General features: G+C 45.4%; 1 protein-coding gene across 3 annotated transcripts in view; it reads right to left on the reverse strand.

Annotated features, from left to right (window-relative positions):
* The window catches only part of LOC136776233 (neural cell adhesion molecule 2-like), a 204,336-nt gene that overhangs the window by 5,375 nt on the left and 175,447 nt on the right, over positions 1-23,514 (reverse strand). For all 3 annotated transcript variants that reach the window (XM_066731627.1, XM_066731635.1, XM_066731618.1), the window contains 3 exons: positions 14,137-14,296; positions 10,534-10,833; positions 7,443-7,763 (listed from right to left, as the gene is read on the reverse strand). In XM_066731627.1, coding sequence (XP_066587724.1) covers positions 7,443-7,763; positions 10,534-10,833; positions 14,137-14,296 — 781 coding nt within the window. The remainder of the gene's footprint in view (positions 1-7,442; positions 7,764-10,533; positions 10,834-14,136; positions 14,297-23,514) is intronic.

Below are 23,514 nucleotides of genomic sequence, written 5' to 3' on the forward strand. Positions count from 1 at the left end.
AAACCGGTCCTTACCGCCGATCCTGCCCAAGGACTACTGGGGATTCCTGCGAGAGACCCACCCTTATACTTCCAGGATCACATATCCTTGTCGCCCTTTTGCCGACTCCCGAATCCCAAGTTCATCCAAGTTTAGATCGCTAATCGGACTCTCCGAGAGGTTCAAAGTGGTCCAACTCACGGATACCATCCCTGTCCCCCTCGACTCCCTCTATCCACCCCCACAACCCTCATACTGTTTCGAAAAAATATCACGAGAAACCTACTACCATACGTCTTGCCATCGACCAGACCCGCGAGATCATTCCCAAACTTTTTCCACCATTTCCGTTCTGCGTAAGTTTTTGCCGGAGAGTTTTAAGGGACTGGATCATTATTGCAAGACAATTGGATTTTACGGGAAAGAGGCAATCGTAGAAACATTGGCGGTTATAAGATGAATGAAAAAGGAGAGGCTGCCACGAGATTACTAAACTTAAATTAGTCGATTCGATCTTGGCGATGCCGGTGCTGCTGGTCGTTTCTGTCGTTTGCCGACGTGAGAGAGTGGATTTCCGTAGCGCTTGAATAAACGAAGAGGAGAAGGATGATGAGAGGGAAGAAGGCGAAGGGAGCGAGCTCGCTGCTGCCGGGAGGAGGGAGAAGGAGGGGAGAATAGGGAGGAGGAAGGATGGAGCGAGAGGTACATCAGCTAGTCTATGCTATACGGTACGTGGAGCTAGAGCTGGCTAGAAACATCGATTCAAATTCAGCCAAGGTATTCCGAGCTTTCCGTGATTGTAACTCAAGTTAAATATTTCACTAATTCCATGCTGTTCCTTTTTGTCCTACTCCTCCCCCCTCCCCCTCCCCCTCCCTCTCCCCTTCCCCTTCGAATGCTTGCGTTCGTAACTCGACTATCTTCCCTCTATTCTTCCCATCGTTTCTTTTGAATCAGCTGTTGTTTAAAGAGCCACCGGTAATAAGACGAGTCATCGAGAGATTCGAATCGAGTGGGGAAGGATATTTTTCCACCGTAGATGCACAGAGATATTGGCAGGGGGGTGCTGTGTGTCGTTGAGTTTTCATGGCGCGGAATGATGCGAGCGGTTTGCTAGATGAGACAGGGGGAGTTTAAGGAGTAATAGCTGGTTGACTGCAGACTGGCTCAAGTCACCAAGAAACCGAGCTTAGCTGCAGGACAGCAAATCCAGGCTTGGACTCACCTGGATTAATTCCAACCTAAGGTCGACCTAAAACCGTTCCTACTCCCCCCTCCCCCTCCCCCTCACCCCCTACCACCACTCTCCTAACAACCTAAAACTAACTTGGAGCCACTCTCGACTTTCAATTAATGAAACGGTCACGTGGTATCTCGCGTTTTCTTCTCCCACCACGAATAGTTTCCGATAGAAAGTCCGGGGTTCCCCCGAAGAACTTTGATCATAAAGGAGAAGCTGGTGGGCGGAAATTTGGTCTATTTTAACCAGCAGTCCGACAGTCTCCATTTTACAAATCGCAATTATCGTTAAATGCTTTCGGCCGAATCATTTATCGCGCTCAAAAGTTTTCAGCCATTTGTCCGTTTCTTTGCACTCATCTGTCAAATGTAGCTGCTCGCGAGCCGAGGGAAAATGTCTCGGGTAGAATGGAGAAAGAAAAGCTGTACGTGTTTTTTTGTTGTTGTTGTTGTCAGGTGAGGTACGTTGTTACTCGTAAAAGTTGAGCTTGTTTCTTGGTCTTGGAGTTGTTGGAAGAGTATCTGCGATCTCTCTCTGTCTTTCTCTCTCTGCCTGGCTTTCTCAAGTAATGAAGGATGGTGCAGAAGGAGTAGTCGGTGGTTCGGTATCCTCCTCTTAATTGCGAGCAGCCAGGAACAGTTTGGAGAGGTACGTCATCGATTGGCCGTTTGAGCCGGTGCAGTGTGCACACGTGCGAGCGTGTATACGTTGGCAAAGTCAGCCAGCAATTACGTGTAGAGGATTGACTCGTGGAGAGTGGTGGACGCGAATCTTGAGAATTCCTCATTGCCGATAGAGACGTTTATCGGGCGAAATTCTGCCAATTCAAATCTCATCCAAAGAATATATATATATGCAAAACAACGGCAGGTAGAGTATTCAGGAAAATTATTTTAATTGAATTTCAAGAGCCACGTGACACACTCGTTTCGTGAAAAATAATTCCTTCCCCCTATACACACACACACACACACACACACACACACACATGTAGAGAGAGATGTTTCGAGGGTGAGTCCAATCGGTCGTCGAATCACTGCACGCTTCGATCCTTTCACACACACACACACACACACACACACCGACGAGCGATTCACACGTATGCACGCACTACGAAACAGCCCAGTGACTGATCCGGTTAGCTTCGATCTTGCCAACGTAGCGTCATCAGCTAGCAGCCACATTTCGCGTACCTCCCCCCTCCCCCCAACCCTTCCTCCAGCCACATGTATGCATTCGCAAATAGAACTACAGAAATCCTATTAATCGAATTTCCTTGCCAAGCGTCGAGTTAGCTTTATGCAAATCGAGCCACGAGAATATTCTCGCGAGTCTTTTAATCGCGCCTCGTTTATAACGGAGACCCGTTCCTTCACCGATTGAATTTGTAATCGATGATCTCCCATTGAAAGTTCAGTCGCGTAGAGCACAGCGGAAGAGATAAAAACGCGAGCTCGATATTCCAAGCGATCGCGATTTCGTCGGTTTTTCGTCGGGGTCGCGCGAGGAGTCTCTTGAATAATTCTCACGGTTCTCTACCCCCCCCCCCCCTCTCTCTCTCTTTCTCTCTTCAGCTTGAAGCTCCGGTATATATACCGCTAACGGCATTACTAATGCTCACCCCGCGCTTCCTCTTCGTCTCCCAGTGCAGCGTAGACTCGTCGTCGACTCGCTTCCTGCCTGGTCCGGCTTAATAAGAGATTCAAATAAGATTAGCCGTTTTTCGACGGTCCCCCAAAGTCTCCGACGCTCGGCGCTATTCTCGGCAATCTCCCGTGGACATCTCCGGCGCCTCGCGCTCCGCCGCGGCCTTGCTAATTTTGATTTTAAGGAGCTCGCGCGCGCCGAATAATCTAGCCTAATAACATTAAACGGGGATCTTCCTCGGAGGAGAACTACGCGGCCGACGCAATGTTGCTGCTTGAGAAAATTCCCCCCCTCCTCGTCTTCTCTTTTCCTACCCTCTCTCGCTGATCTTTATCGGGAATTAGCAAGGGAGCTGGCGACAGGGGAGCGCGGAGGGGGAGGGAGAGAGACGGGTAAAAGTATATATATATATATATATATAGAGGATGCTCCGCGTTGGTCAGGGAGTATAATGAGACTATAATCTCTCTGTTGGCGCGGTAATGGGACCATTAGAACTACGAGGCTGTATAAAGGTCTCCGCCAGGCTTGGGGATGTAAAAAAAGAAGTGCATTAGTGGCATTATTTAAACAAAGTAGCAAATTTTGCGATGCACCGTGTATCAAAGCCCCCACGAAGCTGTTTAAACATTTTATGAGGTGTCCGGTCACCGGGAAAAGGACTACGATCCGTAGAGAGACCACCGAGGAGAAGCTTTCGTAATCTCCAACGTTTCGCTTAATTCCAGATGGTATTTGGAGACCAGCTTAGAGCTCGAGAATAGCCCCGTTATGATACTTCCGGTTCCAACGCTATTACGAATGGTCCAGCGTTTGAGATATTTCTAGCTACTCTCGACGAAATTGCTCCTCCTGCGGTTTCTCAACCTTACCCCCCCCCCCCCCCCTAAATTATAGTTCTATAAAATCGAGAATGAATCAGAAATTATCAATCGCCGTGGAGAAACATGAAACTTGGCGCGTTTGTACTTCGCTGGCGATTAAACAGTCGTAAAAAGCGATGGTCTTTTTTAATTGCGATTTATTCCTCATTAACGAGGCGCAATTTTCCGTCGATTGGATGCACGCGCGACTTGATTGAGCATGACTGCAACGCTGCATAACGCGATATGGATCAATTATGAGACTAGGGGAAATTGAAAGACGAGGCAAGTTGGGTGAAATAGATTGGTCGATAGACGAGGCACTGGGGACATTCATTTTCTGCAATCGGCTCGTTCTTCTCGGTGGATTCGCTAGCTATATATAATACGTATATATATATATATATATAGTAAGCGGTGTGAAAATAGTTTATAAAACGAGTAATGTATAACTGTTATATATAACACTTGACATATTAAAGTCATACAATATATCTCTAAGGATTATAATAACCGCGCTTTAAATAATATATACGTGTGTGTTTGTGTGTGTGTAGAGAGAAAAGACGAAAGATTTGAAACCTACGGAGACTCGTATTATTTGCACAAGTTGTGACAAAAGCGTGATAATTGACCCTCCGTTACACATATTTCACGAAACTTTTCGGAAAACGTGTAGCACGTATGAGCGTGCGTCCTATCCGAGTACGATCTACGTGGGACGGATTGACTCGTCAATTTTATTCACAGGATTTCGCGTGGCAGCAGGGTTTCATTTTTCTCATGCAACGCTAATGATAAAATTGTAGCCACTGGTCGATAACGCGCGCGCACAGAGCTTACCGTCAGGAAGAAAGCATACTTTCCGAGGAATTTTTAAAAATTCCTGCAAATCCCCAGAACTCTAAATGATAGAGGTACACGTGTATAGGCGAAGAGACGGGAGTAAGGAGGGAGAAAACGTGAAAGAAAATTATCAGGTTGAATTTGACTACTCGGAGGTCGAGCTATATGCCGCGTTTTGGCGGAAACCCAATTTTTGCATTTAATCGGCTTGGTTTAGCCGGCCGTTCGCGACTAGCCGGTCCGGTATACATATATATAGCGTAGGAGAGTCGAGAGGGAACTGCAACATTTTTTTCGTTCAATTCGGTCAAAGCTGTCTGCGAGTGGCACGGAATTGATGAAAAACCTTGTGCTTCCTATGATAATTGTTTTTATCCTTTTTCTTGCTAGAAGGAAAGAAACAGCTGGCAATTAACCATGTTAATAATGAACTGGACCACCACCAATCGATGGCTTTTAATCCTGCTAAATCTTTTCTTGTCAAACGGGGGGCGATTCCACAATGCGAGGGTCGATAAATCCTGCTTGACAATTACTAGGGGAGGCTAAAATCATTAATAATTCATAGTCTAATTGGAAGATTTCGAGTTGGTTGCTTCCGGTGGGTGACAGTTGGAAACAGTGTGCGGTTGGAGAACGAAGGAGCAGTGGTACGGGATGCTTGGTCATATGGAGAAAGATAAATATAAAAAATACAATGAATAATACTGCACCAAATCCCCTCAATCACTAGATAGCAATTATTACCAATTTTAAAGACAATTTTTCAATGTTTCAGTGCAGAGTCATTAAATTTAATGATTTCGCACTGTATTTTACAATTTTACTAAAATACTGTAAATATTACAGCGTAAAATCAGTAAATTTAACGACTCGGTACTGTAACGTTGAAATTTCTCTTTAAAAATAGTAATAATTGCCATCTCGTGATTCAGAGAATTTTCGTGCAGTGTTATTTATGCAACTTTTGCTATTTACTGTTTGCCGCGCGATACCACTCGAAGGTACAGCGTTGCAAATATACAACGGCAATTTAATTCGGCTACGACTTTCCGAAGCCCTTGGGGGTCGAGGGTCTGAAAAAGGACGAGGCTAATTAGCGACGCTCGTTCCTTTTAGCTGGCAACAATAAATGCTGATTAATGGTAATCAATGGCCATTAGCATTTTGCGTGTATATATAGATATCCGGAGGAGACGAAAATGGCTGTTTCAATTATTTCCCCCGGCCGATTATAATCTCGGCGAGCTATTAAAAATTTAGCCGGGCCATCCGAAGGCTCGGTAATTTTTCTTAGCGAGTCTGGCGAGCACCCAAACGGTGAGAGAGCGTTTAATCGTCGGACTAACGAAATGCCAGAGAGCGAGCGGTTTCCGCTTAATTCGGCCACTCTCGGCCGCGCCATCCAGGAATGCCGGAGGGACACTCGCGCGCTAATTATCCACGCTCCGTTGAAAAAGCTTGCTAGTGAAATAACTGGACGACGGGGGGAAAGGGCGGGGGAGTTAACGAGTGGGGTAAGAATAAGGAGAAGGGGAGGAAGGGGCAGGGAGCAGGGTAAAAATCGTCGGGCAAAATTACCGCACGCGGAACGGTTTAATGTCCAAAAAGGCGTGACTGGGTAAAGGACGAAGGTGCAGTTGGTTAACGACCAGTCTCCACATTCCTATATCTGTCCTGGATCGGTCCTCTTCACGTAGCCCCCTGCACGATTCCATGCAGCCCCAGTCCTCTTCCACTCCTCCGTTTCATCGCCTCTTTTCGCCTGGCAGCCCCCATTATCCTTAATTGCTTTCCTTAATTCCACCCCCCCCCCCCTTCCTAAAAGTATTTCGCGAAACCCATTAGAATCGAGATGCTCTCTCGGAGATTTCCATCCACCCGCCATACCATGAAATCGATGGACGCTCCAACTGCCACTTCCGATCATACTTATATATATATATATATATATATAGGATCGCCTCGTCATTGATTTGTCTCAGCCACAGACTTCTCCATATATCGCGAAAACCAAGCTCTATCCGATTTTCCATTACGAATTTATAGAAGCACGTCCTTTCCAATAATTTCATCAAGCCGAGTTTTTTCCCCCCCAGTTAACTTTAATATCCGCTGGAAGACGGATGTTCAGCGGATGAAGGATCATTAAACGCGACGTTAATTAAATTCACGTAAAAAAGTTTCGCCTCTTTTCTCTCTATATTTATATACACTGTATTTTCGTTTACATCGTATCGATTCGATTGTTTCGGTGAATTTTAAATGGAGAATAAATGTTACCGGGGGAAGAAGAGAGAGTTTTGGGGGTAAGTACACTGTTGTAATATATATGTATACATATATATGTACAGTAGCAGTATATAGATATATAGATAGAGCGAGATAGAGAGAAACGTGTAATGGGTGTGGTAGGTTGGTCGTCAGGGTGTTGTCTCGAGGGTGGTGATCCGTCTTGCTTACCTCCCCCACCGCGCCTCGTTGACAGGAGCCACCCGCGAGCGGCCTCCATATGTTTCTCGTCTTTCGGTGCGAACTACTCCACCCTAGAACTACCCTAACGCGACTGGCAATCTCCAAACGATCGTGCTCGTAAACTGAAACCTGGGCCACGACCTTTTCGATTCTTAACCACCCCCCTCCCCCTCCCCCTGCTCGGAGTATTCCAATCCTCACGATTTTTCATCCTGTCCACTCTCGAGGACAAGTCTCAAGCTGGACCGTGCCAAACCGACAGGAAATTCTTTTTCTGCCAAAACTTCTTTCATTCCTTCGATATATCTCGCTTTTTATAAACCGTGTATTATATATACCGTATATACACGCGTGTGCTTGTATAAACTATATATAACATTGTGTATACCAACCTGTGCGACGTTCGGCGTCCCTGTACGTGACCTCGCTGAGGACGACTGGTTGACTGCGTCCTTTCTCGTTGACCGCGTAAATCGCCACGTGAATTCCAGCCTCGACGGAGGAATCGAGTCCGGACAGGGCGAAACTCGGCTCGTCCGGATTGGAAACGTTCGTGAAAGGCTGTATGCTTGGCAGGAAGTCGATGTCTCCACGGTAAACCTCCAGGACGAATTTTTGTGGCAAACCTCCATCGTATCCAGCCACGCATCTCACCTCCACGCTGGTGTACGTTTGATTGGCCAGCGTGCAATTCCTAACCGGAAATGGTTTTCCTGAAAAAACACAAAATATTCGCACGATTGTTTTTTTAGTAACGTATATATATGTATATAGGTATAGCAGGAATCACGAGTAAATTCATCGATGAATTATATCGAGACTGTAAACCATCGCGTAATGTTCTCCATGCAGGCGCTCGATTATGGACCGATCTCGTGTGTATATTATTAGGTATATATAGATATTTTCAATAGAGCAGTATAACCATGCGAGGGTATACGTGTATTATTCGGAAAGTGCCTCGAGCGATGGGAGAAATAATCGGATATCGTTCGCTGGCTTTTATTTATAGCTTTTAAGCCGATGTGCGTGGTGGCTATTTCGCGGGACCAACTTTCAACCGCCAAAAAGCTTTCGCGAATCCTACTTGGCAATTTATTACGGAATATCTCAAGTTGTGAGCACCAAACATAACGTTTAGCCAACTCGTAAAATTTTCACGAGATATTTCCACTGACGGAGAATCAATGGAAATTATGTTTGGAAAATTCCGGATGGTGGGGGAGGGGGGGGGGGAGAGAGGTATTAGCGTTTCGTGAAAAATTCTGGTGGTCGAGATTTAAAAAATTTTTGCAAGATCCTAGTCGACTTTCGTCAGTTAAAATTCGCCAGCTGCGTGTACACGCCCGAAGGCAGAGCTCTACAGGTTGTCTCAAAGTGCAAGCTACGCTTGGTGTCTCCGTTGGAAAATCAAGCTCGACGCGTGAAAAATGTTTACGTGTCTACGAGTGGTAAGGATTTAGTGCAGCAGGATAGTAATGTAGCGGGAATGTCCTGTGCTCTCCTTCCATTTTTATTCTTTCCTTTCTCGGCATGCTGTTCGCTACAGCGGCGTGAGCTCCCAGCGTAATCCGGCAGTAACTCGAAGCCATTCTGTACTCAAGTGCTGGACAGAAATTTTCAAATAAATATATCTCACCTCTCTCCAGCATTCTCCTTTATTTTGCTTAATTTTACACAAAAATAAATGTCGAAGGAACAACGAAGCAAAGAAGCATCAACCGGTCGATCCGATTTATCGAGTTTTCACATTCACGCTCATCCCTCGGTATTTCATTTCTTTCGCATTAATCGCAAAGCTTACATATACGTGTCTCTTGATCGCGACATTCCGTCTTTGGACCTTTGCAACGTATATTAAATTTTTCAAACGTTTCAACCAAGCCTTTCCCTTCCAACCCCCTCGTACCATATATTACACTTTTCCTTCTATACGCACGTTTCTCTGCATGTTATATTTTTATACACATTTATAGTATACACAGCACGATTTATTTTCGAGTTTCATTACACAGATGACCGTTACCCGACGCTCCTGAAAAATCAATGACGACAATAATGCTTGCTTGAAATTTTCCATCTTTCGCGTTATTCTGGCGTTCTAGCGCGATAAATAAATAAATCGAGCCCGGGAGTTGGAAAACTGCGTAACATCCGTCGCATCTCGAGCGTTTTATTTCGCCATCCCTTAGTTTCCGGCTTCGTTGCGGGGGGGATGCCGATAGCGAGGCTCGCGAGTGATAGCAATAACGCCGAGCACGAAAATAATTTCATTTCGCAGAGGTCGTCGTCGAGTCTCTCGCAGCTGGTCCGAAAAAGGGCCGTTGGAGTGGGGGAGGATTTCCGGCGGAAAGAGGACGCCTCGTTTTATTTTGGAAGAGCAGCCGTCGCGCGTTGCTTCCGTTGTATTCGTCAAAGTCAACGTCGGTGGCCGATCGTTGCTCCACGCTCGACCACCGCGAAAAAAAAGCCCGGCTCGAGTGAAACGAGCGAAAATCCGTTTTGGGATTAACTTCCATTTCGCCGTTAGCTGATCGCCTCTATTATATTTATTTGTACCAAACTCGATCTCCGCGTCTCCAAAGTGTTACAACGCGAAACACCTTTGGATTCTCTTAAACTTTTTTTTTTTAGAAGTATTTATTTCGTTCTTCGGATGAATTGATAACTCTCGGATAAAGGTAAAAATACCAGACATAAGATAAAGGGTTTTCATAAATTAACACAACGCTCCTATATCGTTTGACGTAATTTAGTATTGGAATATATAAATATATATATAATCTTGCATTACTTTTTCGAGAAATTAGATATTCGTCGGTTTCATTTTCAATTAAAAAGTACAGGTAAAAAAAGTAATTAAGATTTTAACAGGAAACGGAAGTTTTCAAAAATGTTCACGACGTTCATGCGTCATTCAACGTAACCTCCTGACTAGATATGATCTTATTTCATTTTTTCAAACCATTTTACGTTCATCGAATTCATCGATCACTCACGGGACTAACCAAAACTACAACCAAGAGGATTATAATAATAAGGAGAAGGCTTTATAAATTTACACGACGCTCCCGTATCGTTTGACGTAAGTTAACCAGGTATGTACTATACACTATATATATACATATGAGAATGATACGTATATATATATTATATCCATGCTTTACGCGAATCGTAACGATGACGCGGAGTTTCCTGCGGTTGCTGAAACGCTTTTAGCGTAATTTGTCTGCTCGAATGTGACAGGGAACTTTGCAATTGGGAAAGATGGGGGTAGGAAGTTTGGAAAATAACGAGTACTCCGTAGCTACTTAAGCAACGTGCAAACTTTGCACTCCATTGACTGGCAGGGCAGGGAGACCACGACTCGCTCACTGTAACTAGCTAATGGAAAACGTATGCGAAACGGGGCTGTTAAGGGGTTGTTTTACTGGATTTCGTCGTGGGTCAATAATATAGCAGGGGGATGTGGTAAATACTCACCAGCGGCTACGAGTTGAAAGAGACACGGCTTCGCCTGGGTTCCAACGGGATTGTCAGCCCAGCACGAGAGCGTCCCGTAATCCAGCTCCGTGCTCGGCGTGTACCGAAGCTTGCTCACGTCTCCCGAATTCTCCACCGAAAACCTCCTCGGCGATACGTCCAGCGTCTCTCCGCTATTGTTGAATTTCCAGCGGAAATTATGCGCTGGTGGATCAGCTTCGACCCTGCAGACAATGTCCAGAGCTTCTCCTCGCGAGGCGCCCACCACTATTATCCTGTCCTCCTTGCATACGGGAGCAACTGCAACATTTCATTCACCTTATTATTGTAACTATATATATATGTACGTATTTATACGTTTGGATCCAATTTTTTATTCATGCCGATCAACGCTCTGTTGGGGAACAGTGTATAATTGGAAGAATCGCATACTCGAGTAACTACAATTTTTATTTGTATTTACATTGGAAATCAATTTTTTTGTTCATTCCGATCGATGCTATTCTGTGGAACAGTTTATAATTGGAAGAATCGCATACAGGAGTAGATGAAACATTTCATTCACCTTATTACTCTATAAGCATTTGTAATATGTGTTTAAATTCGGATCTAATTTTTCTATTCATTTTTATTGATTTTTTTTTGTGGGAAGCAATTAATAATTAGAAGAATTGCATACGGGAGCAACTGCAACGCTCGATTCATCTTACTCTATATATGCAATTGTGTGTATAGATTGAAGTATATGATTTTTCATTCGTTCGATCAAACCTTCCTTTCGGGGCATCGCATAATTGGGAGAATGAACCCCGAAGCAGTCGCAGTTCGAACGATCGATTCGGGAATTCGTGGAACGAAATGACCGATTCGTCGATTTCCTCTTGCACCGGAAACGCGCCTGGAGTGCTTTGGAATGTGACGAAAGACAATTCGCTTTGCATTCCGGCCGTTTAATCTTGACAAGCGTAGTCCCGTAAAATCTCGGATACTACCGGGACAAATCGGTGAAACTGCTGCAGTGTCTGAGGGTGGTGGAGGGGCGGGGGGGGTGGGGGAGTAGAGGCAGTTGACCAATCACGTCAAATAAATCGCAAGAATTCGAGAGAGGGGGAGAGGTTGGAGCGGGAGAGCTCTCCTCGAAGAATCCAAGGAGAGAGGCGAGCGGCTCGTCTGATATAATACCGACTCGTTCTCCCGAGATTCTAAATAAAGTTGGCTGATGTCGCTCTCTCAGGCAAGCGTAAATCTGGAGCTTATTAATTCGAGAAGGGCGTTAACTGTCCTTTGGAGATAAGCGTTATTAATGCAAGGCGTGAGTCGAGTTTTTAGGGAGCCAAGTGGCTTTTTTTGCCGGGCATCGCAGCGTCTTAAACGGACGGTTGCTTTGTTGGAACGCCGGGAAATTACCATTGTCGGCCGAAAGATAAGTTTTTACTGCGGTTCCCGGGGATGAAGCGGGAAAGCCCCCCACCCCCCTCCGCCATCCCTTCTTCCAGGTCCCTGCGAGCTTCATTAAGCGACGGGAGCATTAGTTACCGAGGCATAATCTCCGTGAACAGGCGTGACGACCGTCGAAAGGGCCCCTCATAGCCTTGCGCTTCTGTCTTCGACGAGGCCGCAGAACTTGCTTAATCAACTCGCGTTCTGGTAATAGCGGAGGCATCCTCCAAATCCACCCTGACGGCCTTCCCCAGCAAAATTCGCACCCTCGACCACCAAGCTGCATATTATGACCTCTCGTCAATTCACCGGCTCCCCATAGCCTCCACCGAATCTTCGCACCGAGCTTCCGACACACATCCAATGCACCCCATCGATCCTACAATTTCCAATAGACCCAATACCACTCGCCGCTCCTTAAACACCCCCACAGCTTTCAAATTTCACCCACGCTTTTTATTTTCAAAAATCAAATATAAAATTTTCAACTTTTTCTTCCAACGATCCTATACCCATTTTTTTTCCAGGCACGCGTTGGCATTTTGTTCCATCGCGACCTTTACGATCGGTCCAATCGTTCCTTGGATACGCGTTATGTAAAAAGACACCCTTTCCTCTCCCTCTCATTTCCTGTTTGTACCGACCCACCCCCCCCCCCCTCATTCTACTTCTCGTGGATTTTCCCAGGAACAAGTGGATCGTGCCTTGCGAGCAAAAACTCGCTTCCTCTCTCGATGCCATTTTTTCCCCCAAGTCTCCGCTACAATTGGATTTCCCGAGAAAATCCGTCTAAACTCGTAGATGTGCCAAGATTTGTCGTTCGAGCGCAGATAGGAATTTTGCCGATTTTGATTTCCGCTCTCTGCATTTGCACAGTTATGTCTGTGGAGCACGTGGTGGTGTTTCGTGGAACTGCTCCGGAGATTCCACGGGCTGTAATACGAGTACCGAGTCGTAGATAAAAGGGACAATTTCGGTGTAGAATTTCTCTAAGCTCATTAGTCTCGTTGGCTAGCTCTAGTCGCGCATTATTCAAAACGTTGAGTCGGGTTGTCCCGACAGTCAACCAACATTGTTGTTTATATATATATATATGTATATATACAGTAATAGGACGTTGCTCCCACATCCGCGTTATAATAAGACGAGACTTTGCTTCGACTACAAAGGCGCAAAAAGAAACTTCGTTAAGGCTCCTGTCAGGTCCAAGAATAACCCAGAAGCAAACCCAATCGCGTCATCCGTCAATGAAATTTTCAGTGAGACGAACAATCGCTCTCGACTGATTATGATGGTAAAATAGCTAGACAATGAGATATATTAGTAAAATTTGCCCTCGAGCTATGCAGTAATTCATTCCAAGTGTGATAATTAATTTAAAAACTGTCGAGTTTAATTCTATCTCTTTAATTCAATTTGCAAGAATCAGATCTTACACTTAGCTTTACGAGTTTGATTATAACGCGTATTAAAAATTCACGCGATACTCAAAAAATCTACCCCTTTCAATAGCGGAGAAATAATCGCGCAGATTCGATGGAGCTACCAGTGAGAAGTTCATAAATATTATCGAGGTAGAGCGATGCGCAGTAAATTATTAGGACATTTTTTCTCTTAACTTTTTACGTGTTTTCGTGGAAGGCGATCGAGTTCGGAGCAAAGGTCTGATATATTTCGTCGGATTACGGCCCTATGAAATTATTATAGCAGTCTCCTTAACCCGCTGCCTGGTTATGTGTTTGTGTTTTTTTTATTACTCGGAACCAAAGGATTTCCCACGCAAAGCGAGAGAAAAAGAAAAGTTCTCAGGTTCTTTTCGAGACCTAAGCGTCTCTCTTTCGAAAATTCAGTGCTATAGCCGGAGATTGGGTATGAAAAATGTAGCTCGAACTATAAGAGTGGCTGAAATATTCATCGCGGACGTGGTTGGACCGGGGTGCGAAGTTTCTCTCGTGCGTGCAAAATTGCTCGACTGAATTTACGGTCAATTATGCCCTCGATAAACGTAAGCTGTAAAGTCTGTTTTTACTACTTGGAAGCGATGATTTCCAATGGTGATGGTGAATGGTTGAAAATGGAGAAATAAGAAAGGTTGGATGGGAGAAAATTGAGGGAAGAGTATACGTATATATATAACGGAGAGATTCGAGTTAAGGTACTTACATTTGACACGAAAATGCAGTGGTTCGCTCTGGGTCTCCTGCAGAGAGTTGGTAGCGGCGCACACGTATCGTCCTGCGCTGCTTCTCGTGACGCTCTGCAGGACGAGGCTCTGATTTGACCAAATTATCCTTGCCGAGGTGTTGTGAGCTAGAACCTGGTTCTGCAACCGAGAGAAAAGCGGGTAGATGTGAGATTAGAAGAGGGGTTGGCAGATGTATCGCGCAGTTCTCTCATCCCCCCATCCCCTCTCTTTCATGGCTAGCTGATGCTATCAGCATTGATGCCAGGGGGTTGGAAATGAAAGACCTAACACCGACGGTGCCTCCGCTATCACCACGGGCCGTTCCACTTTCTTTTGATTCCGCGATAAATTAGATATAAGCTGACTGACTGTACGTTGCAACGCACACCCTTCCTCCCCATCGTTACGAGAGTACTTTCTTTTTTTCGCCCAGATTGCCTTGTCACTCCGGAGAGCGCGAGTTTCGCCACTGCGTCAAAAATCACACTGCCGTGTATAAAAAAGAAAAGCAGACGATATAGACACAGAGCCAGCAAGTATAATTCCGTTAAGTAGCGCTCGCTCCTAGGATTTTCTCGCCCAATTGTTCAGCCCGCTTCTGCTTTTATTACTGCGGCAATATTATTTTTGGCAGAAAATTTTCGCTCGGTTCTTCTTATACCCTCGGCGTAAAAGTCTGGTGGACGAGGAGAAGCGAGGGAGGGCTTGGATCAATGGAAGTGAGTTGGAAAGGTTTGATTAATCAAGCTCTGGAAATGGAAGTAAAACGAAATACGGTTGAGTTATTCTTATGGGGTAGCAATCCTGTAACCAGCTTCGGCTATGGATATAGCAGTGTAAAAATAAGAAACTCGGTGGTGGTCAGTGACCTTTGGCTGCTGGCGTTCATCTTCAGAATTGACAAGAAGCGAGAGATTGTGATATCGGCCTGCGAGTAGGTATGAGTCTGATACACGTGGGAGAGAGGACACTGGAGACTGTGAGGGGGGAGGGAGGAGAGGTCCTGACAAATGCAGCTTTTCTGGTTTAATCAGACAGCATGACGTACCTTGGCCGCGTCCCCTACAGCCGTTTCACGTCGATGGTCCTCGCTGCTTTCTCCGCTTAACCAGATCTAGCTTCATCTTTTTTACGTCTCCCTCCCCCTCCCCTAATCCTTCAGCTCTCCACACATTTCTCCTCTACTTTTTACACTACCTTACCGTACAGTCGTTTTTCTATTATTATACCACCAGAGTCTTTCTTCTCACTTGCCTGGTCCCTAACAGCCGAAGATAATTCGAAATCGATTCGAAACGAGGTCATTTGAATCCTGAAGAAACCCTACGACAGATATTTCTTCGTTGATTTTCTCTTCTTCCTCCTCATCTTCCATGCTATCATCCCTCATCTGCTATAGCCTAAAAGATTGGATTTATGTAAGGAACTATTTGATGTGATCTCTCTGATAAATCCTTTTGTTTGTAAGATTCAAAAGCCTCCAGCTGCATATATACCATAAAAACGTGAAAATCCAGTACGTGGATGTAGCTGGAATATACAAAGAGATTTCAAGAATATTTTACACTTTGAGAAAAATCTCGTAATTTGGGACATTGGTTAATTTTCCTCAAATTTAAAAGAATCCTCTAATTAAACAAAAATAAAAACTTTTGCCATAAATTTTGAAAGATAAGTATAGTCAATGCATAAAGTGAAAATGTAGAAGAATCGTATAATCAAACTATTTTCTGCGTTACAAGAACAGCAAATTAAACAAAAGTATCCCTATAGGTATACCTATATACAGGCTCTTTCCTGCCCATTGACTAATTTTGGAAAGATCATATTACGAGATGGAGTAAGAATGCTGTTAATATTATGTATGCGATTGGCTGATAAGGCTGCCCTATGGAAAGTAGGAGGAGGATTTCCAGAGCGTTCTTGACCATTATAACATGCTAAGTCAATTAAACTATATTGTAATCTACGTTAGCAAGCTTCCGTGTGGCCAAGTACGGGCACGGAGGTTTAGTACGCTTAGCATAGGTTAAGCCCCGGTTAAATCCTAGGGTTTACCTTCGATTTACCCCTCGTGGCAAAAGCCTTAGACTGGAAAGTAACTCGTTAAGCGGCGCATCTCGTTAGAGGATCGAACGGAGAAAGGAAAGTGAAAAAGGTTGAATGTCGAAGAGTGGAAAATATACAGTTCCCGCTAATGAATGAATGAAAATGCGATAATGATCGGGTGTTTGATATCCCAGCGGTTGATCCCGCAAGGTACATGAGAGGTTATATTCTCTTTAGCTTAGGAATTCCAAGGCTCAAACTTTTCCATCGTTCCAATTCAGTGTGTTCCGTTTCTTTGAGACTCCCTCGGGTCCGGATCGTGCTTCTCGTCGTTCCTTTCTGCGCTTGCTCTTCATTGCTTCGACAAAATAGAAAGCAACGTACGGAGCCATTCTGCGCAGTCAGTCCCTGACTTCCGTTTATCTTTTCGTTCGACTGAGCCATCTCCCAAAAAGCTACAAACCCCTACTTCTCCCATCATCCCTCCCATCGTTCCATGTCCAATCTACTTTTCCACCTGCTGCACGTACCTACCCACCTACGTTTGCCATTTCGAAAGATTTCTCTTGTAAGCCGTTATCGCTACGATTTAACCTGTTACCCGACATTCCGTAGCGAGCACAAGTGATTCGACGAGCCAGGCCAATCGACTCATTCGACTTTGCCAAATTCCCATTGTCGCCCAGCGAAAAAGATTCCAATTACTAAGGGGAGGGGATAGGCAAATAGAGGGCCGCGTGATTAGCATTCCTTAAAGGGAATACTCTACTAGAGTTTGCTACTTGGTGCCATTAATTCAATTTTCTTACTCGGTTTGACCAGCGGCGCCGCTGCTACTCCTTTGATCATCCAGTTTTAGAATCAGGGATAGCTAGTCGTAGCGGTACTACTACTATACTATATATACTACTACACCACTACCACTACTACTCTCTATAATTAAGTTTCCCGGGGTTTGCGCTATAAATGAGGATCAACTAACTTGAACGCGAAGCCTGTTCATTAAATCTACAACTATACAGACTTTTCCCCCTTTGCTATACTGTATATATATATATAGGATAGTCGAGCAAGGGGCCTAGTCGGATAACCTGTCGAAAAACGAATCCAAAACTTTGACGTTTTCGAAAGCCTTGATTATATAGATAAATTCTTAAATTGTTTCAAGACTTACACACAGTTATATATATATATATAACTTTTATCCCTTTATTGTATAAAGCAGGAATTTAGGTATAAAATAAATAATGAAATTTTATGTTCATGCGGATGAATCTTGTTTATTTCTTTTTCTCCAATTAATTAGACATGGTAGACTTGGAAATACGACGAAGGAAGCTTGGAACGTAGCCCGCAGGAGTTTCTCCATTTTGAGCGTTATTCAGGATTCGGAATAAGGACGAAATTACTCGTAGCGCGTGGCATATACAGGCAGTGTACAATGGAGTCGGGTATTGTCTTCTGGCTTGCCGTCGGATGAAGTAGGTGTTAACCGTTCAGTCGTACACGAATGCCAACTATATTTTAGCCAAGCCATTCGAGATTAGACGGACCCTCCGACGAATCGATAAACCGAACGCGATCGAATCGATGAGGAGGATGTATAATATAATATAACGAATGCTTTCAATGAAAGGTAGGTACTACGTAAAATATTCACTAGAAAATTTCAATCGCTTTTCATTTAACGATTTGCAAGCTGGCAGTTGAAATACTCCATTGGAATTCAATGCTGAGCATTGGTCGAGGGGAAAAGCTAGGTCTGTCCTGAGTATGGTCGAGTTGTTACTACTCTCTCCCTCCCCCTACCCCCCCCCCCCCCTCTCTTAGGAGAATCCAAGGTGATCACAGGACCTCGTAGGGAGACTAGTGATGGCTACAGGGGAGAGGGAACGTTCATTCCAGTCAGACGGTGCCGCACTGATTCCTTGAAAAATTGCCAACAAGCCGCAGCTACCGCTTTACCTTTTCTTTTTTCTTCCCTTTATTCATTTGATATCTCCCCCCCCCCCCTGTCCCTCTCTCTCTTTCTCCATTTCGATCTTTGTCTCCCTTCCTCTCTCCCAAGAGTTTGGTCAACCTTCCTCAAAGCTTTAGGGAAATCCTTTTATTTCGCCTTTCTCCTTCGCGGAATAGCCTCAGACCAGGAGAGGACCTTTCCTCGTCACTTTTCTGCTCTCCAGTTTGGTGCTCTATCGGCCGACCCACTTTTTTCCCCAGATTTATCAGCCTTTCGATCTCAAAGCAAATAACTCGAGCTTTCCGCTGAGGAAGCAGCAATTGAACAGCGTGCACCCACGTACACACACACACACACACACACACGCGAGTAGTAGTACATGGCAACGACTTCCTTGAAGATTTTTTTGCGGCCAGTCCAAAAGTAAGGGTCGCCATACGGTTAGCAGTGGATTGTAAGGGAAAAAGGTCGAAGGAGGGGGGGGGGGGGGGGAGGGGAGGAAAGTTCATAGTTGGTAGATCGGGCAGAGCCTCGTTTTCCGGTTACAGGCGCTTCACGGTAACGAGCATTAACGCTCGGTTGTAAACAGGACTTAATAGTCTCCGTCTTTTTGGAACTCGTCCACCTGCTACGTTTTCAGCGAGAAAAAGGTCAGCCGGCACAGCAACGATGACGCGCCAGTGGAAAACGTGTGTACAGTTGCGGCAGAAAGTTTCCAGAACGTAATTACAGGGGGGACAGATGAGAACCATGGCGAATGAGCAGCGTCGTAAAATCGTTCCACTGTTCCTGGCGAACGCGGATCCTGTCCCTTCGTACCAAACCAATATATACGGACCGGGAAACATCCGCTTCTCACTCAATCTATATAATCATCGATATAGACTTTTCACGGATCATCTTCTCCCATATATATACACGTTCCTCGCTCCTGCTCCACTTTTGTCGAGAAAGCAAATTAGTCGAGGGTACAAGGGTGGATTTTTTTCTATACAGGATATAGTATTACGGACGCATATGCGAGGGATTGTAGCGGCTATATAGGAGGCAGCAGGCAGTGTTGAACTCGCCGCGATATATACTCGAGACTTGAAAGAGAGAGCAACTGGAAAGCACCCGCGTGCTTTAAAGAGTAGAGTCAGGTAAGGGTAGAGTACAGTGCTCGAGTTGCTTCCACAGTAGTTTCGTATATTCACCGACATTCTCTTTGCTTCCCAAGGCAGCTCGCCATACCACTATACGTTATACCGCAGCACACACCGCACCTTACTGTCCCCTGCTGCACACACCGAGCTTCCACCTCGTTTCCGCACTTTATGCCGGACATGTCGCAAACGTGCCTGGCCGCTCGGTTGGCAACGTACGATTTATCGCTCCCCCCGGCTTCTTTCGTTCGCAGAAATAATTTTGAGAGGTCGCGCGTGATTAACGAGGACCCCTTTACCTCTCCCCCTCCCAACCTTTGCAGGTTTCACTATATAGATATAGTAGCGATCGATCCTAACCTTTTCCTTATATGGTTATTCGCAACTGCTCCCCTGCCATCGCAACCGACTCTTTCATTTCACTCGCAAAACTCTGGCAGCTCCGAGAGGGTCGGGTAGGAGGGTTGGTGGATAGGTGGTGTAGGTAGGTATAAGGAAGGTAGGAAAGCAGGAAGGTAGGAAGGAAGGAAGGAAGAAAGTCCATTGAAAAGATTTAATTCCATTCGTAGAATTTCGAAGTTATTTCGCTCTAGCACTGGGAGCTTTTATTCTATTATTCCCTAGCACTTCGCTTATCCACCATTCGATCTTTCCCGGTCGCTTTTTCGCGTTATACCTGAATAGCGTCTTTTTGTTCGACGTATAACCAGATTTCGCGAACAACACACCGCGAAATAGACGGCGCGTTATCGATTTTTCAAAAAGTGGAAAAAGAAACGCCGTGCCAGACGCACTTTTGAGTCCCGTTGCCCAGCGCGTTCTTTCCTGCTTCATATTTTTTTCTACGATTCGCGATTCTCTCTCTCGGGGGGATAGTTGTGTGAATGAGCTAGAGGGGGAAGGGGGATTGGGAATTAATGCACGTAGCCCATTTATCGCGAGTCAGCACCGCGCACGCTTGACTTGCCCCCTTTTTGCATCGTTTCACGCGTTTCTTTCCAAATCAGCGCCTTAATAAAGACTCGCTCTAAATCATTTTACTCATCCTGCTCCTTCCACTTTGTCCAACCCTCCAGTCACCTCGCAAAATTTCATCCGCGTCATCCTCTAAATTTTTCATTTTCGCTATAACCACGTGGCAACATTTTAGCTACTGGAAATATCTTCCCTTGGTAAAAACTATATATGCGCGTAGATTCGGTAATTAAAACGAATTTCAATGCAGATATATAGCACCAGAGACGCTTTTTTCACTCCGGTATTAAAATCTAAATGTGTATCGTATCTGGCTCTCCTCAAATTCCTATCTGTCCTCTTCTCTTATTCATTATCCTTCTGCATCGTGCGCCGAGCAACGAGACTGCGGTAGGAATTTTAAATATTATATTTAATATTTTACGTTATTAAATTTTCGCGAAGAACATCCAGCTTGAAACGAGGCTTTCATCAAAAGTCTAATGGCAATACTGAAAATTTTAACATCTTTCGTCAATAGCGCGCGATACCCGTGTTAAACGTGGTTTTAAATTTTAACCGACTCCTGGCCGACCTTTTTTTTTCATAGAGCCAGATGGCGGTCGGTTAACGCGACTTCATTTGACCCGCAAATTTGCGATCGCCCTCTCGTTCATTTGGATGAGCAGTGGCACAAATGAAGGTGAAAAAAAAATAGTGAAAATAAAATAAATACACCCTCGAGCGGTGCATTATTCGTAAAAATTGAATCGGTGGGATTTACGTTAAAGGGGTCGAGGGAGGGGGGGGGGGGAGTGAAGAGAAGCGATATAAACCTAATATACTAAATCTTGCGTTAATTATGGACGGGGTGGATGGCGGGTAAGGTGTGCGTGGGAATTTCGCGAAGGAAATTGGCGCCGCAGTGACGAGACGGAAAATTCTATAGGGGATGAGTTTTGGTTTTTGGTGGGAAAGCACAGGGGAGTATTGAATGACGCGCATCGCGATAGAAAGGACGCGAGGGTGGGGGGTGAGAGTGGTGGTGGAGCAGCAGGAAAAAAGCACATCGAGCCGAGCTTGCAGGCAGCACGAGCTTCGCCATCTCCGGTTTCTTTTCAGCTTCATCCCCTGCACTTTTCACCTCCCCCCCCCCCCCCCCCCCGAGTTTTCCTCCAGCCGACTAAGTCCAGCAGGGCTCGTAAACGCTGTAAATCCTCCCACGGCGAGGAAAGTTCCCTCATTATCTTTGATTACGTTTTTGATTCTCCTTCGGCTCACGCTCCTGTACCTGGCTCCATCGAGTTAAAGTTTCGCGTGTCTTAAAGCGCGCCCCTGCCTCGTGTTTCCCTTCACTCGTCCTCGTCGTCCATGATGTACTTCCTCGTATCGCACGTATCATTTTCCACGGATCGTTCGTTAAACAAGTATCCTAAGCTACTCTCATTACTCATCCACACCCTTATCCGTCTTTTGCCCGTTTCGCGCCGAGTTCCAACCTTTCAAACGCAACCAGAGACTATACACACGGCTGTGTATTCTCGTTATCCCAACCTACATCGGGTCAAAGAACCGCGTAACGCGTATTCTGGCAAAACAACCACTGTGCGAAATGGAGAATCGAACGATTCTCTAAGAACGATCTAAAACTCTTCTTAAGTTTGTCTAATATTCCTCTTTATCGATCACAGTGCCCATTTTCTCACGTATTGTCGGCTCACCGTGCACGGCGGATCGCGTTAGCATGGAACGTTGGCCATGTTTGCTCTGGCTCTTGATACTACGGACAGGTCGTTCATTTATCAGGCATCTCGACAAGTAAACCAGCTCCATGAATAGAGTCCACTTTCTGTATCCATAAGCGAGGCAAGCGAGTATCGACTCTCGAGCGATAAACGCTTTGATGGGTTGATATTAATGACAAGGGATTTTCGAATTTTCGTCGTGTCTCGTTAACTCGCGGGGGTGCGTGGACTCCGAAGGAGGGATTGGATTAAGGGGGGGGGGGGGAGGGTGGCAGCTGCATCGGATTCCCCGTCCATTTGCTTCGCGCTAGAATTGCAAATATATCCCGGTGCGCGCTGGTCTGGCCGATTAATTCTTCGCGCTGGAGATTTTTTCCAGCGGTATTTTAAAGCTGGCGCGCGCAGGTCGTCTCGCTCGTTACACACCCTCACGGGCTTCGCGCAGCCAACTTCCGCCTGGGGATCAGCGATGCGAGCAGAAGAACATCGCTCTCGCTCCGTGAAAAGCTCTTATCTTCGGACGAAAATTCAGGAAATCGAATCCAGGGCGAAACGAAGCGTTCCTCGTGCTGCTCCTGGAAAAAGCAGCAGCTTTAAACCGAGCGGAATTCCAACACGCCAGGTCGATAGTGACGTGAGTGAAATTGATTGATGCAGACCCCCTCCCCACTCCCCCACCGTGCCCCTTGAATTCGTACATTCCTCCGCCTCGCATTAAGAAGCTGATACTCGTCGAGTGGAATCTCGCGCGCGAGAGGGAAATCCACTTATTGGTAGGTTCATTGTGTGTCGCGTGGTTATTATTATTACCGCGAAGCATACGGAGGTCATTGACCGCGACCAGCGGAACGATAATGATCCTCTGCCAATGAAGGAAGAATTTTAAGATATAGAAATGTGTATATATATATATATATATATATACAGAAATAAAAATAAGATTTTCCAAGGAGAGAGCCGAAAGTCTAACGTAGTAATGGGCGTTAAATTCGTTCTTGGGGAAAATAATGAAGCGAAGGCGCTTGCTTCCCCTTAATAAAAAGGGGTTGAGGGATGCAGGCTGAGCGGGTGTTAAACAGCATCGACCTAGCTGGGTTTATACGTTATACGGGCTGGTGGAATGCGTCGTCGGTTCGAGCTTTCGAGGAAAACGATCCAGCAGCTACCTTGTAAAAGCTTAATCGTCGGGAGCTTGCAATTTTATGATTACTTTCGTCGAGACAATAAAGCTCGCCGTTCGCGATCGGTCGCTACCTGGAAATATCCTGCAGGCTCGGGGTCGATAAACGCGGCTCTGCACGGAGGCATTTCTCTACGTGCGGGAAAATCCGTGATCGCGTCTGGGGTGGACCAATGACGTCATTAATAGGATCCTAAGGCCGGTCAATCCACTTTGCGAGAAAAGATGAAGAGTCGGTTGGATCCATTGAAGGCTCTTTTCGGCTTGGATGGCCGATTGGCTCGTCAATGCCGCGACTAAGTATAGGACTCTTTTCCATTGTC

This window comes from Prorops nasuta, unplaced genomic scaffold, assembly GCF_024137725.1.
Source record: "Prorops nasuta isolate Cenicafe-Biocafe unplaced genomic scaffold, Cenicafe_Pnas_1.2 PNAS00002, whole genome shotgun sequence".
Classification (NCBI taxonomy): Eukaryota; Metazoa; Arthropoda; class Insecta; order Hymenoptera; family Bethylidae; genus Prorops; species Prorops nasuta.